The sequence below is a fragment of the Glycine max genome, chromosome 2, assembly GCF_000004515.6.
Source record: "Glycine max cultivar Williams 82 chromosome 2, Glycine_max_v4.0, whole genome shotgun sequence".
In the NCBI taxonomy this organism is placed as follows: domain Eukaryota; kingdom Viridiplantae; phylum Streptophyta; class Magnoliopsida; order Fabales; family Fabaceae; genus Glycine; species Glycine max.
This window is the reverse complement of record NC_016089.4, coordinates 39,182,240-39,201,865: the sequence shown is the minus strand read 5'-3', so window position 1 is coordinate 39,201,865 and position 19,626 is coordinate 39,182,240. Positions and strand designations below refer to the sequence as shown.

Here is a 19,626-nt window from a genome sequence, read left to right as displayed (position 1 = left end):
ATTAAATACAAAAGTTAGTCGTAAATAACGACTAACATGGAACAAGTTTAATGCTTGTCATGTCTCTAAATGTCCAAATAACCCTAATAAAGAAGCAATCAAGAGGTAAAAACACAAGTTCATCCTCCACTAATGACGAGATTATTAGCTCTCCTTCATACAACAAGTTTGACCAAGATTTGTGTGAAATGGAAATGGTAAAGTTGTTTGTTAAAGCTGAACTTCTTTTTTGATTGGTAGAGCATCTTGTTGGATCAAGTGGCCTCGGAATAATTAAGAAGGGGGGGTTGAAATAATTATTAATGTACCTTGAGTAATTAAAACTTATTCTTCTTAATGTTACTAGATTCAATTAGGCTTTACTACTAAGTTATGTAACTTAAACAAAAGTAAAGCGTAAAAGTAAAGTGCACTGCAGAAATTAAAAAGTGTAGGGAAGAAGAAGACAAATACAAGAATTTTATACTGGTTCGGCCACAACCCGTGCCTACGTCTAGTCCCCAAGCAACCACCGGTTCTTGAGATTTCTTTTCAACCTTGTAAAATCCTTTACAAGCAAAGATCCACAAGGGATGCACCCTCCCTTGTTCTCTTTGAACAACCAAGTGGATGTACCCTCCACTTGAACTGATCCACAAGAGATGTACCCTCTCTTGTTCTCATTTACAACAACCCAAGTAGATGTACCCTCTACTTGTACCACACAGGATGTACCCTCCAATGTGTTAAGACAAAGAATTCTTAGGCGGTTAGTCCTTTGAATCTTTGTAAGGGGAAACAAAAGATATCTCAAGCGGTTAGTCCTTTGAAATCTTTTATTTAAAGGGAAAGGGAAGAATTAAAAGAATTCTCAAACTGTGTCCTTTTGAATTCTCTTGAAAAGGGAGAAGGGAGACACAAAAGAATTTAAGCGGTTAGTCATTCGTTCTTTTGGAAAAGGGAGAAGAGAGACACAAAGAATTCAGGTGATTAGTCCTTGTTGAATTCTTTTTGGCAAAGAGAGAAGAAAATGAAAAGATATAACACACTTTTGTTTTCTGTAGAAGAACAAGGTTAGGAAAACAGAAAACTTAGAAAGCTTTTTGGCAAAGGAAGAAGAAGAAGAAAGATGAGTAGGAAAGGTTTCAAGATTTCTCAAAAGTTGTTCAAAGAAGTTCAAAAAGTTCTTTGAATGCAAGTCAAAGTCTTGCTTTTATAGACTCTTCATGTTTGGTCAAGAAAACCATTGGAAGAGTTATAACCTTGAGAAAATCATGTCAAGAGTTACATCTCTTGACTTTTTATTCAAAATTTGTCACTGGTAATCGATTACCATAATCATGTAATCGATTACACAATGCCTTTTATGAAAAGATGTGACTCTTCACACTTGAATTTGAATTTCAACATTCAGATACACTGGTAATCGATTACCAATATATTGTAATCGATTACACCATTTAAAAATCATTTGGAACGTTGCAAATTCAGTTAAAAGCTTTTGAAATCAAACTTTATCACTGGTAATCGATTACAGGAAACTGGTAATCGATTACCAAAGAGTAAACACTTTGGTAACTTAGAAAATTTTGAGAAAACTCATTTGAAAAACAAAAATGTGTTATGTTTGGTTTTTGAAAAATCCTTTTCAATACTTCCCTTGTGAAGTCTTCTTGATTTCTTCTCTTGAGTCTTGATTCTTCTTGATTTCTTGAGTCTTGAATCTTGAAACTTGAAGCTTGATTCTTGAATCTTTGGATTTTGCTTGACTTTTGATTCTTTGGCATCATCAAAATAACCTTGGAAGGCATTGCTTCCACACATCCAGCTTTTAGGAGGTATTCATATACTTGAAAGACAAATTTAATATTTGGTCACGTTATACCTTATCTCGTAAAATTGTAATACTATGGAATACAATGAGGGAAAAGTTGAAGTATTTTTTTTCGCAACATTGTCAAAAAGTTTGTCTTACTATTGATGCCTGGACATCACCTCAAAATGTAAGCTACATGTGTTTGATAGCTCACTTCATAGATAACAATTGAAGTTGCACAAAAATATTTTGAATTTTCGCCAGGTAAGAGGCCATGGAAAAATTTGTTGAGTCGTGTTTGAATGAATGGAATCACATTCTAAGCTTGAATGTTGATAATGCTTCATCAAATGACACAGGAATTCAACTCTTAAAGAAAAGGCTATTATGTTGGGATAACTTAGTTTTGAAAGGAGAACATATTCATATGCGTTGATGTGCGCATATCTTGAACTTGATTGTGAATAGTGGGCTAAAAGAGATTGACAACTCTATTTTAAGAATTCATGTTGCAGTGAAATATATAAGATCATCTCCTTCTAGACTTACGAGCTTCAAAGAATACGTTGAAAGACAAAACATTGAATATAAGGGTCATATTTGCTTGGATGTTGAAACAAGGTGGAATTCCACCTATTTGATGTTAGATATTGCTTTGAAGCATAGGAAGGCATTTGAGGAGTTTGAGTTTCATGATTGAAAATATGCTAATAAGTTAGGAAAAGGGATAGATTTGCCTTCCTATGAAGATTAGGAATATGTTGAGGTTATTCTACCCTTCTTGAGCATTTTCTATGAAGCCACTTTGTGCATCTCAGGTATCTCTTATGTTACTAGTAACATTTACATGTTAGAGGTGGTAGGTATTTGGCATAGGATTAACGATTTGCTTAACTACAACATTAAAGATATCGCTACACATAAGATGGCTAAAAATATGGAAGAAAACTATCAAAAATATTAGGGTGATCCTAACAAGTTGAACATGTTGTTGCTAATTGTTATTGTGTTAGATCCGAGGTCTAAATTAAAATATGTGAATTGGGCAATTGATCAACTTTTTGATGTGGACAAGGCGAATGGGTCTAAGTCAAGACTAAAGTCTTCTTTGAAATCATTGTTTAATGAATATGATGGTCATAAAGGGGGGACTCAAGATGACACACAACAAGCACATGTAAATGTACCTAGTTACACGAAAGATCCATATGGTTGGAATCTATTTTTGCAAACATCAGGGCTAACCTCATCAAACAAATTTAAGCTTCAAAAGTATTTAGATGAAGGGATTGATACAAGCGTAAATCTCAATATTCTTGAGATTTCCAATCCTTTCAAACATAGTATGAGAACTATTAGCTATACTTGTTTCAACAATAGCATATGAGTCTGCTTTTAGCACTGGTGGAAGGGTGCTTGATCTGTTTCGTAGTTCTCTATCACATGAAAAGGTGGAGGCCCTTATCTGTACACAAGATTAGCTCAAAGATACATATTCAGCACCATTGTTAGACTTCGATTTGGAAGAGCTTCAAACTTTTGACAAAGGTATATTGTTTTCAAATTTTGTAGTAATATAATAATTAAAATATTTATTGAGTAACAAAAAGTTTTTTGTTTTTTTATAGAGTTGGTTTCTCAACAAGATGTTGTTGGTTCAACTACTATTTCTCTTGAAGAGTAGTGTTTGAGATTAATACTAATTCATACACTTTACAACTGGTAAGGTACTTTAATGTTACACTTTGTATGCGAAATTTGTTTTGTTTTGTTTTGGATTTTTATGTATAAAGTGTTGATTTTGGTTTTGGGCATAGGTAGCATTGAGGTTGGTGAAAGGCAGGCATTTTGTTGTTGGCTACATAGGATACATATGAGTGAAACCGATGGGCCATTGGATGGATAAATGGATGGACTCTTGGATTTCGATGTTGCTTTTAGAATTTCAGAAATATAGTTTCAATATTTTTTATAGAATAATACTCTGAACAATGGGGATTACATGGATGAATTGTTTCAAATCGCATTTGGTTTGATTTACTACTTTAAGGATAGTAGTTGTTATTGTGCTTTAGCCTTCAGAATTTGAATTGTTTGTTGTTTTGAGAGTTTATATTACATTTTATTTTAGTAACTTGAGTATGATTATGATAGAACTTGGTCAAGTTCAAGTGTATGATTTATTTTTATCAAGTTAAAGTGAACAAGTGTTAAGTTTTCACTTTTTAGCATTTAATTACTAAAATTTGTAAAAAAAAAAATCTTATAACATTTAAGTGGATGTAAATTGGATATGACCAAATTCATATCCACTTAAATGGATTAGATTTTGAATCCATATTGTTTTTTTTTTAAATATGAATATAGATTTAAGATCCAATCCATTTAAGTAGATATGAATTGGATATGGATTAGATTCTTAAAAATCCAATCCATGCCCGGCCTAATGTTTAGCAAGCTTTCCTAATTTATTAATATTATCCTAGTCAACATTTTGAGAATTGCAAACCCAAAAAAGCAGGCTAAAAGTTGGAATTCAAGACATACTACTTAGTGAGATCACAATGTGCTCTAGGTGCATGACAACACTTTGTTGGAAATGGAAATGTTGAAGGCAATTCCAAAGCTAATATTTATTCATTAAAATAATTGGGAAAGTTTTAAGTCTTGGCTTTCAAGCTATGCAGACTTTGAAAAACTAATTGGTGTTGGGGGACGAAATTAAAGAAAGTACCAAAAAGGTAACTAATTTGACTAGGGTGGTTGAACTTTATTCTACCTTGCCCTGTGAATGAAATTGTTGCTACTTGCTACTGAATAAAATCATAGAAAGAATAGCTAAACTATTATGTGTTTATGCTGCATTGGAAAATGAAAATGAATTTGAAGGGAAGCATTAATTTACCAAAAGGATAAAGAAAGTGAAAGGCAATTTAATATTATTTTTGTTGTTGTAAAGGACAATTCTTCCTTATCTCAATTCTCAAAGTCAATCCAAGTGAAGAGTGTTAGCTACATCATGTGTCCTTAAGCCACAAAAATTGGTGACTATGAAACTATCCTATTAGTGTTGCATAAAATATTTTCTTGGGGAACAAATCTTGATAGTTTAGACATAAAGCCAAACATGCAATTAAATTAACATTTGTGTGAAAATAGACACTATAGACATGGCCTACCATGTATTGTCATTTTTTCACTATAGACATTAACAAGGTGCTAAAGAAAAACCCAAAAGATAATGTACTAAACATTATCTTTTGATCACATGACAAAGCAGAGAAAAAAGGAAAGAGGAATCACATAAGGACCAGTTTCTAGGTTGTAGTGATGAGATACATTTTTTATTGCATATGCCAACTAGTGCACCAATCTTGTAGATTGTAAGTGATATAAAGCTCTATCTCATAGCACCAATTGCACACAACACCAATTGCATTTAGAAAAACATAGCCATAGCCATTTAACCAATTGATATCTCATTTATTTAAATCAAAGTCACCTAGAAACATCTTTTATTTCATAAACATAAACCTATAGATATCAATAACAAACAGGGGAAGTAGAAATGTAAAAAGTGAAAGCATAACATAAGACATTAGATCCTACTCTACAACAAAGGCATAATATGTACAAAAAAAGTGAAGTCAATCACCTTTGATTGAATATTCCATTGAAGAAATTGAAGCATAAATGCTGGGATTTTTGTGAGGACCACAAATGAAATTTAGACTGATTAATTTATGACCACAAGTTTAGGAAAGCATTTTCAAAAACATTAGAAATTGAAAACTCAAGCAAAAATGTTATAGGTCATACAATTAGTTTGAGCATTATCCTTATTCTTTTACATCCTCATATACACTAGCTCTGAGTTTGACCAATCTTAGGATAGTCACAAATTGCATATCAGTAATGAAATCAAATAAATAAAAATCCAAATTCAACATAGTTTGGTGGAAATACAACCTATAAACCCTAGATTATAGACATGAAACACAAATTAATTAAACCAAGCAGTAAAAACAAGATTGATACACACATGAACAAGAACAAAACCCTACATTACATAGATGAAAGAGCGAGAAAGACTAACCAGGATGAACCTTCGAGAGAGAGACCGAGAACTCTCTGAGTCAAAGAGAGAGAGAGAGAGAGAGAGAGAGAAAGGAAGGAACAAGAGACTGAGAATGTGAGCGTGCGTTGCCACGAGAGTGTGCATGTGTGTCGAGAGAAGCAAAGCCAACGAGCGAGTCTGCATAAAGAATTTCAAATTCTATAATTTTTTAAGGAATTTGAAATACTAAGATTTAAGTTAATTAAAATACCATAATAAAATATTTAAATTTAAAATTCTTTATCCAAATGCCTTATTTTACTAAGAAACAACTAAAATCCTTTAAAAATTTGAATTATCCTATTAAATTTCTCTTTCCTAACACATGGTTAGAGTTAGAACTTCCTTCCCCACCTCCATTTATCATAAGTTCCAAAGCTTGTGAATAGTAGAACAAAAGTATAAAAGCTCTCTTTCACGAATAGAGATCCACGGAGACGGGAGAGATAATAAGAAGTGTATTTTGAGGGTGTTTTTGGAAGAAAATTAAAAAATGGGAGTGCCTTAATAAGAAAGAGAAGTGGAAATAACACAAGGCAACTTTTAATCAGTTAGGAGTGAATATGACAAGTACCTATTTATTTATTTTCCTGACAACTGGTAAAAGGGCACTGCTATGTGCACCCAACATCACATTTTTTTCTTAAAAGTCGTATGAGATAATCCGTGGGCCTCATATTTTTTTGAAAAATATCTGTGAGAAATTAATTTAAAATTAATGGTCCAAGCAAGAATCAAACCTGTGACTTTCAGATTTATAATACAACACTCTAACCAACTGAGCTAATGAGCCAATTACATTATAAAATAAATAATGTTGCTATACATAACACTAAAATTTCTAATGTATATTTAATGCGCATGTAAATTTAAATAATAAATTTTGTGACAATTAATTTTGATATAATTCATACGAATTATTTAATCTGTATATTTTTTTTATAAATAAAAAATATTTACTATTACAAAATTTAATATATATTAAATTTTGTAATAATAAAAGCATTTTAATGCGCAAATGAGTAATTTAACATATTAATAATTAAAAAAATAAAAATTTAAAGAATTAAAAAAAACCAGAAAATCAATACGGATGAAGTTCATCCGTATAAACCGTACAAATCAACTTCATCCATATGCTTTATACGGATGAACTTCATACTTACGGATCAACTTCATCCGTATAATTCATACGGATGAATTTCATACTTACGGATCAACTTCATCCGTATAATTCATACGGATTAAGTTGATTCGTATGTGAAAAATCTGCTTAGGAATCACCACTTAGCCTGAAAAAATAACTTAAAAAGGAACAACAAACCAAGGACATTTTGGGCATTAAAAAAAATGCTAGGTGCACCAGTAATACTGCTGGGTGCACCTAGCAACACCCCTTCGTAAATCTTCACCGTCGCAGCTTAGGGTTTATAAGCGACGCCTTCCCTACTGTTAAACAATTCTCTTTCTCTTTCTCTGTTCTGAAACCACTCTCGCGTCGTTACCATGGTTCGCTCTTCAGCTTCGATTTCGCATTCCTTTGGTTTAACCTTCTTAAACATTTGTTCTTGTTTTTTTCTTTGGTTCTTATGTTGTTGTTGTCGTGTGTCGTGTAATTGTAGCCGCAAGGGGATTACATAGAACGCCACAGAAGAGACTATGGCTACCGTCTCGATCACTTCGAGCGTAAGCGCAAGAAAGAGGCACGTCAAGTTCACAAGCGCTCTGCAATTGCCCAGAAGGTTTAAATCAAAATTTTAAATTTTAATTGTTTTTTTAACATAGTTTTATTGCAATAATTCTAATTATTGGATTTTTGTTAATTTGAATGGAATAGGCTCTGGGTATTAAGGGCAAAATGATTGCCAAGAAAAATTATGCTGAAAAGGCGCAGATGAAGAAGACGTGAGTTTTTTTTATTTGTTTCTTAAATTTATTTTAGTTTTAGCTTTTTTTTTCCTCCTTGTATAGTTATATGTTGTGTTTTGGCTGTTTTTCTGTATTTATTTTATATATAGCTTAGCTTATGGATACTGATGCTGGGGGCATTATTTCCATTGTTGATTTTGCATCTTTTTATGTAAAAAATATTTGTGGTTAATTTCTTAAATCTGGATAAACTTTGAATGGTGTGCTTGTTTAAATAATAATTCATGTCATATAATTAGCTGGTAGTTTTTCATCCATGTGGATTTGAATATCTATGCTATTTGAAATTTATGACATAGTTATAACAATTTTCTGTGTCAACAGTTTGGCTATGCATGAAGAATCATCGTCTAGGCGCAAGACTGATGATAATGTTCAGGATGGAGCTGTTCCTGCATATCTTCTTGATCGTGATAACACGACCAGAGCAAAGGCATGTTCATGTCTTGAAAGAAGGTTTTGCCTTTTTTTTTCAGTCTTGTAAGTTGAAAGCAATCTGACAAATTTCTATTTTTAGGTTCTTAGCAACACCATTAAGCAAAAGAGGAAGGAGAAGGCAGGGAAATGGGATGTTCCTCTACCTAAGGTGAAATTGCGTTCAATACTTTTTGCACGGATTATGTTAAACGATATCTCTTGCAATTTGTTCCTTGTTTCTATTTCATGTGTGTTTTATGTTTCCCTGTTAATGGAAGGGAGCGAGCTTGAGTAATTAAATGAATGTATACTTTCTCATTTCTTCAGGTACGTCCCGTGGCTGAAGATGAAATGTTCAAAGTGGTCCGAACTGGTAAAAGAAAGAGTAAGTAACCGAGTAATATATTGCATCTTCCTAGGTTATTCTTATATTTAGCTTTCCAATGTTAATTATTGACTTCAGTTTCTAAACTTATGGTTTTAGTGATGTTAATTGGTGCTACATGATCGAAATGGTATTAAAAATGTTTATTTTAAGTATTAGCTGCATTACACCCACCTTCCCTTCTTAGCTTGTTTATGGACAAAGATCAACAATCTGTATTTCTTTGCTTGAATAGGTTGAGGTGTTTGTATTGTGGGTGTCTAATTCAAAACACCAACTCCTAAATCATGGTGGTCTTGTGATTTTATTACATGATCTGATAATTTTCTAATAGTATATGGCTCACCATTTTTCAGCCAAGCAATGGAAGAGGATGGTTACAAAAGCTACATTTGTTGGGCCTGGTTTTACCAGAAAACCTCCAAAGTACGAGCGGTTCATTCGTCCGACAGGATTGCGGTTCACTAAAGCTCATGTCACTCACCCAGAACTTAAATGCACATTCAATCTAGAATTAATTGGAGTGAAGAAAAACCCCAATGGCCCTATGTACACCTCTCTTGGTGTCATTACCAAGGGAACTATAATTGAGGTATTTATGTTATTTCCTCTTCTAATTGAGGGTTATTTCCACTCTCAATTTAAGGCATTTCTGCTTCTCCTAACTTGCCCTTTCTATAATGTAGCTGTCGTATGAATCATTATCAAAATGTACTTATTTCTTTGCATACTGCAATTTCAGGTGAATGTCAGTGAACTTGGTCTTGTCACGCCGGCTGGGAAAGTTGTGTGGGGTAAGATTATTTGTTCCTTGTGTTTTGCTTGTTACCATTGACTCAAATCTTAACTGAAATTGATGTGTTGGAATTTTGTTTGCCGGGAATGCAGGTAAATACGCTCAGGTCACAAATAACCCAGAAAACGATGGTTGTATAAATGCTGTTTTGCTTGTTTAAGGTCGCATCAGGGTTCCAACTTGATTTCAGAGGCAGTGGTCTGGTACCTCTCCTATGATTTTTTTTTGGGCACAGGTTCTAAAATTCTTGTTTGGATTGTCAATGCAATGATCTGATCTTGCACTTTGACATTTGAGATAACTATTGTACAAGAGTTAAGCCAAACAAATCTCATAAATTTATATAGTTCATTCGCAAGACACAGTATTTTGAGTAGCTTTATTTCTTTATGGTTGGGATATTATGTACTGGCGAATTTTAATGAGCCACCGGTTTCCAAAATGTACTGCGAAATTTTTTTATGGTTGGTACATTTCTTAAATAATGTGCCGAACTACTGATACAAACAAACTTTTGAACTCTTACCAAAATGAATTGATGTTTCACGATATTGATTAAAATTATCGTTTAATACATGGTACGATTCCTGTTCTGAAATTGCTGCCAACTCATGCAGATACTGCTACAAAGGTCTGAAAGAGAGATGCTGGCTAACCAGAATTTTGTTTGGAAGTAATTTGCAGAATTCAGATAGGTTAAGGATAACTTTTAAATGGAATTCGGACTTTTGATTCCTTTTACAGGATTATATGCCAGCTTTTTTTTAATCAATTTAGACCTCTTTATAAATTAAGTGAATTTAGTTGCTGTTATTTTTTATTTGAAATTTCAAATTGTTTTTTATTGTTTAAAAGTTAAATGGATTAAATTACATGTGGTTGGTGCCAGTGATATTAAATTTAATTTATTTTGAGAAAGGCGGTAAAGATTAATTATCAGTCAAATCAATAGATATGTTTCACATCAATATTGTGATAATAAAAAATATAATTAAATTAAATTGTTTGGGTAAAACATAAAGGAGTATCGATGACATATTTTTAATAATATTTATTATAGGTTAACATTTATTAGAAAATATAAGATCATGAATTCATTAAGGTTATATCTTTATATATATTAAAACTGTCAGGTCATATGACTCGTGTTGGTCGGACAGTATTTTCAATATATATATATATATATATATATATATATATATATATATATATTACTTTTTTCTTTTATTCTTTATCTTTTTGTTTTTGATTTGTACTAGCGTGATTTTTTTAACCGTGCAAAGCACGGGCACTGCACCCTAGTGTGAAGTTTGCGTAATCAGTGTGATGTGGTTACTATAAAAGTTTAAAGCGTATGAATATTATCTTATCATATTTAGTCATTGACACATCTTGTTGGAAGGTACATATGCAATAGCATCACATAAATTGATATAAATTGAGCAGCATGCTTCACCGCCAACTATGATGACAGTGAATCCTGATTGAGACTCCATCAGCTGAAGTTTCTAGTTAGGGCAAATTGACCAGTTTGGTGTCCTTTTTCAAACTTATTCCCAAACTAGGACTGTTTTGAAAGTTATTCCATGAGGGTGCTGTTTTTTTACATGGAGGGCATGCAAAAACGTTAGCTCCATTGGCGCTTTCCTTGTGGCTTGACATGTGGCATGTTGCCATTGTCACTGGCGACACAGCCAGTGGTTGTCGCCACTCCTATTGGCGCCTCCAGCCTGGAAGAAAACGTTGGTTTGATCGGCGACTTCAAGCATTGCAGGCGTAGGCTTCAGGCATAGGTTGAGGTGCTCAGGTGCTGCAGGGGGTGCAGCCTTTGACGGGGAAGTCACTGCCGTGCTGGCGACTTGGCTTCGAGGATGTCATCATCCTTCTTGGCGCTTTAAGCTTGGTGGATTTATATATCCCCAAGTGCCTTAAACGAGAGTGAAATGCCTTAAACGAGAGAGTGAAAAAAAGGTGTCTTTGCTTGTGTTGAGAACGAGAGAGCTAGTTGCTGCATCTTACTTCGTCTTCTTCCATTTTCTAAAAAACTTGTAAGTTATATATTGAATATTTTGTATGTTTTATTTATGTAGATGTTTATATTCTGATAATGGAATAGTTTTAGGTATTGTAACTTAATAATTTTTTATAGATTAGATTTAGTTTAAATTTTTTATATGGTAGATTATGAATAGTTTTAGGTACTGTAAGTTATTAATTTTATATGTTAATTAGGAATAGTTTAAATTTTTATATGGTAGAATAGGTTTAGTTTAAATTTTTTATATAGTAGATTTGAAATAGTTTTAGGTACCGTAACTTATTAATTTTAGATTAGGTTTAGTTTAAATTTTTTATATGGTAGATTACATTTAATTTAAATATTTGATATGATAGATTATGAATAGTTTTAGGTACGGTAAATTATTAATTTTAAATTAGGTCACAATTAAATTTTTTTATATTACGTTAGTTTTAGTTATTATTAGTTTCATATACTATGTATAAATTAGAATAGTTTTACGTATTTTAAATTATTAATTTTGTATGCTAAATTATTTTATTCGTAAGTATTTTAAGTTATTAATTTTGTATATACATTGTTTTAATTTTTAGCCACAAATATAAATATTATGTTATATATTTAAATTTATATTTGTATGTAATTTAATTTATTTGTAGAATATATATGAATTAGGTTATTTGTATAATATATTTTGTTATTGAAATTAAAAAAAAAGTATAATTTGTTATTTATGTAAAGTTGTGTTTGGATGTGATTTAATTTATTTGTAGAATATATTTAAATTTCCTTGATTGTATAATATATTTTGTTATTGAAATATTTGAATTTTAAAAAATATAATTTGTTATTTATTTTAAGTTGTGTTTGCATGTATTTTAAATTATTTGGAGAGTATATTTAAATTTTATTATTCATATAATATATTTAGTTATTAAAAAATATATATTCTGTTATTGATTTCACTCCATTTGTTATATATATTTAATTAATTTTTTGTAAATATACTTAGTTTGTGTATGTATAATTATTGTATTATATTTTATTTTGCAGGATCGATGACATCTTCCTCGTCATGCTCATTAAATATACAAATTAGGTCTGGTCTAATTGATGGTGACGTTTTATGGATGCAATCTAAGCATGTTTCAGAACATGTTTGGAATGGGAAACCAGACAGAAAATTACACATCAGACGAGTTGTTTCCACGTATCAAGGTGAAGAAGAAATATCAGAGGAAATTATTTCTCTGCTTCGGCAATCTGGTTTTCACTGGATAATGAAGATGAGATACCTAACAATAAATGCGGCATTAATTAGTGCCTTGATTGAAAGATGGAGGTTCGAAACACACACGTTTCGTATGAGGTGCGGAGAGTGTACGATTACTCTTCAAAATGTCTCTGCTTTGTTAGGTCTTCGTATTGAGGGGACACCATTAATTGGTCCAACAAATCTTGATTGGGCTAATTTATGTGAAGAATTGTTAGGAGTCAGACCACAGGAAGGTGAAATTGAAGGTTGTGTGGTTAAATTAAGCTGGTTGGCTTACCATTTTTCACAATTAAATAGCCATAACGGTAACGTAGAACAATTACAAAGGTTTACCCGTGCATGGATCCTTAGATCCATAGGAGGTGTCATCTTCGTTAACAAAAGCAGTGCCAGAGTTTCCCTAAGGTACCTGCAATTTTTACGTGACTTTCAACAGTGTAACGAGTATGCATGGCGACCTGCCGTGCTTGTTTATTTATATAGAGAGATATGCAGTGTCACTGATTACAAAATTAAATCAATAGGAGGTATGTGCATCTTAATCCAAATGTGGGCATGGAAACGATGCACGACTTTGGCTCCAAAGAGGACGCCTCCCGTAATAGAAAATAAACCACTCGGACATGGGTTAGTCGTTTAAAAAATTATATTTCATTTGAAAATAATTAATAATGTAACATGTCGACATTGATGTTTCATTTTTTTTATGGGTGGCTGTGACGTGGAAATCAGCATATTGACAATGAAGATCTAAGAGTTTTTCGTCGTAAATTGAATATCATGAAACGACATGACATGAGGTAAGAAGATCGTAATGTATTGGTTAATTAATAAATAATATGTTATGTTTGAGTGAAAATTAACAATTGTGTTGTTATATGCAATTTCTGTGGGAGCCTTACACAACAACTGTGATGTCAGCGTTGCCTCCAATTTGTGTGGTTGGAAGTGTAGCGTGGTTCGCGGTGGTGCCACTGATTTGTTTCCATGTTGTTGAGTGGCACCAACCCGATAGAGTTTTGCGACAATTTGGAATGCAACAACCTATTCCCGGGTGTCCTTCGCAACCACAGAATCTCCATGACATAACGCTCAAAGGCAAACAAGATGAAAATTGGGGACAATTATGGGCCCCACTGATAAGTCAATGGAACAATCGAACTGAGTTTAAGGTCGACGTTTATCCTCGACAAGATGTCCTGTTGAGTTTTAACTCCGACTACATGGTCTGGTATAGGCGAAAAACAAAAATGTTTGTTGACCCGAACAATGCAAGCACAACTACATTGGTATTTATCTGTTTTTCAATATTTAAGTTAAAATTATTTTGTAAAGCATCAACATTAATTTCATAACCCTAATAATTGCAAATTGAAGTTGTGGAGACTTTACAGTATATGGTGTCACCACAAGGGAGGAACACGTGGACAGTTGATGATCTCGTGTCTTACGTGGAAAAGTTAACAATTTTATCCGAAGAGCAAGAGAGAATCACAGAGCATGTGTCACATGGTCCAGCATCAGAGCGTCAATTTTCAGCACAAGAGTTTCACATTCTTCAGCTAAGTGTTGAAACTCGGGGCATAGGCAGACGAAGGGAGGTTGTTGAAACGGAAGAATATTCCCAACAAATGGTGGAGCGTAGCCATGGAATGTACTACACGCCAACAACATTTTCTCAGTATCCTTATGAATGTCATCACACTGATACTTCTGCAAGCGAACATTCGTTCGGTGGTGTTGCGGAAACACATTCTCATTTTTCATGGCCGACTATGACTCCTTCACAGCAACACGATGCCCCAATTGCAACACCTAACACCCCATTAGGTACGCAATGGAATGTACCTGGAGCAATACTTGATATGGGTGACTTATTAGGTGTTAATTTGTGTCACCAATTTTCTGCTGAGGCAGACGAAGTAGAAGCGGGGAGACATCGGGGCAGAAGAAATCCTGATCGTCAAACGCGAAGATGGGATCGACCATATGGCACATCCTCACGTCATCACGGACATCATAATGAATGATTTTCATGTCTATGCTTAAATTTGTTGTTGTATGTTTCTGATTTGAATTTGACACTTAATCTATCGTATGGATTTTTGTAAGGTTTACTCATTGATACAGTTTTATTCGCGCAAGAAACTATAAAAATAAATTATGTTAAACAGAAACTAAAGTAGACAAACGATAATAACTAATGTTACTAACTAATGATCCACTTCATTTATTTCAACTTCTAAATGTTATTTTATTTTGTTACATGAATCAGTTTGGACTTTTTTCACCTTCCTGTTTGCTCAAATTATAAGGTTCTTCATCAGAAATACCATAGTCTTCAAGGGTTAAGGTTTACAGTTAGGATTAGAGATTAGGGTTTGGCTGAGGGTTAGAACTAAATACATTCAATAGAACAACAACTCCCATGATTTCATTGAAGACCACAAACTAAATACATTCAATAGAAATTAAACCAATACAAGTCACTCGTCTAACATACATAAATCAATTAAATGAACAACTCCCACGGTTAGATTGCATTGGACATCATCTGCTGTTGGACCCTTCTGCTCCACATCTACTACATTTTTGCCGGTGCTCAGACGGTTTGAGCCAATCCATCTCATTCCTTATCATTGTTGATTTTGGCCGACCTTTCGAAAGAATTGTAGTTGGGTCAGGGATAAGTGTCCATGCGTCATTAGAAGGAGAATTGTCGCTTCATTCCTGAGAGGCCACCATTGTGCGGAGTAAGCTTTTAAGATGTGCTCATTCGTGTAAACAACATCTATATATTGGTAGTAGTTCATGCTCACGTAACCATAAGCTGCAATAATGTGTGAACATGAATAGTGAAGCACAGAATACTTTCCGCATTGACAATAATGGTCATTCAAGTTTACTGTCCACTTTTTTCCGCCACGTTGCGTGATAGGATTGAAGGTCTCCTCTACTTCAAACCTTGTCGAGTAGATATCATACACACGAACGATGTGCGAACAAGCTTATTCTTGATTTTTTCTAAGTTCTTTAACAAGCTTATAACAATATACTTGGCCTTCATTTAACTGTCGTTGGGCTTGGCGGCCTGGATCAACAAAGTACTTTCAACACCTACTATATGTTGATTTGACCAATGCTGTTATCGGTATGTTGCGACAATCCTTCAAAACCTTATTTATACATTCTGATAGGTTGGTTGTCATGTGGTCATATCGACGTCCTTCTCTGTCATAAGCCATCATCCATTTGTCCTTTGAAATGCGATCAATCCATGTTTCTATGGCTGGACTCAGTTGACGGAATTTTTCTAAATTTTGATAAAAAATGTGCTTGCAAGGAGTGTACCCTGCATGAAATTAGTTAGCAACAACAATTTTAACTATATATGAAACTTAAATTAATGTGACCATGATAAATGAAATGTTACCCATTTTCTTCAACATTTCTTTTTGTTTGGCATTATTGAATTTCTGATTGAAGTTGCTTGCTATGTGTCGCACGCAGTATACATGATAATCGTAGGGAGGTTGCCAACCAAGTGCTTCGTTAGCCACAATAGACTTTATACTCGCGTGTCGATCAAATATCAAACAAATACCATTTTTATTTGTGACGTGTTCACGCAAGTGTGTCAAAAACCATGACCACGCTGTCAACGTCTCACCTTCGACCATGACGAATGCTAGAGGAAGGACACCACCATTTCCATCTTGTGATGTAGCCATTAAGAGGGTCCCACGGTATTTGTCGTACAAATGTGTGCCATCAACTTGTATGATTGTCTTACAGTACTTGAAAGCCTCTTTACATTTACCAAAAGTCCAAAAACTCTATGAAACTGACGGTGTTCGCGACTAACCATATTCCCAACGATAAAATCATCATGTAGTATTTGAAAATATGATCCAGGAGAATGATTTTGCATGTGTGCTAGCTACGACGAAATTTTCGCATATGACTTATCCCAATCGCCATATTCAATTGCAATGGCTTTCTGTTTCGCCAACCAAGCTTTTTTGTACGACACCTTGTACGCAAATTCACTGTTAATCCTCTCTTGAATCAAAGAAACTTTTATTGATGGATCTTCTCTGATTATGTCTGTCAATAACATAACAAAATTTAAATGACAATTAACAAAAAATTAACATAATATGAACATAAAATACGTACCTACTACACAAGTGACAATTAAATCTAAATCAAGCTTCTCGTGATCTTGTGTCATGGTCATATTCAGACATGTGTGTGGTCCACCCCATTGTATGACTTTCCATGTATCTGTTTTTTTAGATAAAATTGCCCTCATATAGAAAGGGCAAGGACACTCTGCACTTTTATTCAAGCAACAAATCACATACTTGTTCGATTTGCTTTCAACAATTTTGAAACTTTGATGCACCTTCATAACATATTGTTTGACTGCATTTTTGACCGCATCTTTACTATCAAATTTCATGCCAACATATAATTCTTCCCCAACATTAAAGGTTGACGGCATCTCCAAACCGCAAATGTCCTCTTCATCAGGATGACTCCAGTTGATATTGTTATAATGCAAAGCATAATTCCAAAATGGATTTTGAATTCCTTGTGCACCTAATAGTTCAAAATAGAAATTCAAATCATACTTATTTAGCATTAAATACAATTGTCATCAAATAATAAATGTATTGTGTAATTTTTTTATACAGCAAATTATATCTTCTGCTGGGTGAACAATTCTTACTGGTTGAATCATGTATGTCTGTGACATCATCGTCTGTATCAAATATACCGTCAACACTGTCATCTTCATCTAAAGACTCTTCAACGTATGAGTTAGACACAAGATCATCATCATCATCATCATCTTCGTCACCATGTAAATTGCTCACATTTGTTGGCGGTTGCGTCTCATTATTAGATAAATTATTTCCACATGATGTAAGAGAATTTGCAGAATGAAACATAGAACCACCAGCCACATCCTTTTCTATGTACAATTTCAGAACTAACATTTGTTCTTGTTGTTGAAAACTTTCGAGCATCGTTTCAACATCTTCGTCATCACAAATTTGCAAGGCAATATATTTTCCTAACACTAAAAATCTACAACTGATAGCATAAATAATTTCATTATTTTGTAACTTTACCTTATCTCCAATTTTTTTCTTCAAAGCATTGAAACTAATTTCACGTTTAATCTGAATCGTTTTTTTACTGCCTTCAAATATTACACAATCATTATCTTCATATACCCTTCCATTGAAATACAACACTGTTATAACCAAATTCATCGTGTACCTACAAAAACAATATTTTAAAACTTTAAATAATAAAATGGTTATCACAAAAAGTCCTTACTGGAACTTCATATTAAAACTTAATTTAAAAAATAATAATTTAACTTCAAATAAATTTCACATTAAGACACTTTAAAAACATTAACGATTTCAATGTAGTAATTTTAAATTAATCAAGATGTAATCAAAATTATTAACTTTAAATAAATTTCACATCAACACACTTAAATAACATGAACGATTTTAAAAAACTTTAAATCCAAAATAATAAAATGTAATCACAAAAGATCCCTTTATTGGAACTTCACATTCAAATTTTCTTTTAAACAAAATTAATTAACTTCAAATAAATTTCATGGGAGACACTTAAAAAAAATGAACAATTTCAAGATAATAATTTTAAAGATAAAATAATTCATGAACGAAGTTAGCAGTATAAATAATTAATCTTAACAATAATAACTTCAAAATGAAAATAGATAATTATAAAATTACTACAAATATATTAAAATAAATATGATACGAGAAATAAGAAAGCATCAAATAATACTTTCAAGTTGAACGCTCATAAATTTTTAACAAACCAACCTAATCTAATTAAAAAAATACTACAACTTCATATTAAAAAATAATTTCGTACTCAAAATACTTACTTCAAATAAATATGATCTACAATCTTTTCTTATTAAAAGTTCAAACGTTCATCAATTTTTAACACACTAATAAATCATCAACACCAACCTAATCTAATTAAAAAAATACTACAAATTTCATATTCAAAATATTTTATCTTCATTGAAAATATTTTCTTCAAATAAACATCATTACACAATTTTTGTTTTATTTTAGACATTTGAACACACACAAACAAGCCTATCGAATATAAAAGCTAATTTAATTTAAAAATAAATAAATACTTCAAATTCAATCTTTATTCCAGCCTAACAAAATTACTTTAAAAAAATATTTCATACCACAAAATTTTTTGATTCAGAATTTGAACTTCAAGCCTTACAAATTTAAACGCCAAAGCCAGGAAAGGAAAAGAAGTTGCAAAGGGAAAGCAAAGGAAGATGCAAAAAATGCTGAAATTTAAACACCTTAAAACGCCAAAGCCAATGACGTTTTCTACTTATCCTAAATCGCCAAACGTGATTGCGCCTTCTTCCAAAAGCTGGATGCACCGAACTGCAACACTGCCATCCACTGAAAAGCTACTGTCATCCACACTGGGACACTGCCATAAAGCTGAAAAGCTACTACCATCCACTTGAAAAGCTGAAAAGCTAAACCCTAGCCTGATTCGTGTAAATTGTCAGGTTGACCAGGCACTCCACCATGCATGGCCAAAGCGCTAGTACAGGTGGCGATACCACATGTGTCGCTAGTGACAGTGGCACCACTACCACGTGTCGCAGCCATAGGCGATGCGCCAATGATGCTGGCGTTTTGCATAATATTTTCATGCAGGATACGTTCAAAAGAACACCCTCGTGAAAATTCTTTTAAAACAACCCTAAATAGAGAAATAGTTTGTAAAAGAACCTCATTTGGGGCAATTTGCCTTCTAGTTAGTATTACACAATTTGAACTTGCTCTT

General features: G+C 33.0%; 1 protein-coding gene across 2 annotated transcripts; it reads left to right on the top strand.

Moving 5' to 3' along the window:
• Positions 1-7,370: 7,370 nt before the first annotated feature.
• Positions 7,371-10,211, top strand: LOC100812311 (ribosome biogenesis protein NSA2 homolog). 2 transcript variants are annotated; one of them, NM_001400385.1, is made up of 10 exons: positions 7,371-7,421; positions 7,535-7,654; positions 7,750-7,817; positions 8,166-8,274; positions 8,359-8,427; positions 8,586-8,643; positions 9,000-9,235; positions 9,386-9,437; positions 9,532-9,642; positions 10,057-10,211. In NM_001400385.1, the coding sequence occupies exons 1-9, from the start codon at positions 7,419-7,421 to the stop codon at positions 9,597-9,599; spliced, it is 783 nt and encodes a 260-aa protein (NP_001387314.1). In that variant the 5' UTR covers positions 7,371-7,418; the 3' UTR covers positions 9,600-9,642; positions 10,057-10,211. The 2 variants fall into 2 exon arrangements, with proteins under 2 accessions (NP_001387314.1, NP_001239750.1); NM_001252821.2 differs by lacking the exon at positions 10,057-10,211 and having other exon boundaries at positions 9,532-9,889.
• Positions 10,212-19,626: the final 9,415 nt, after the last annotated feature.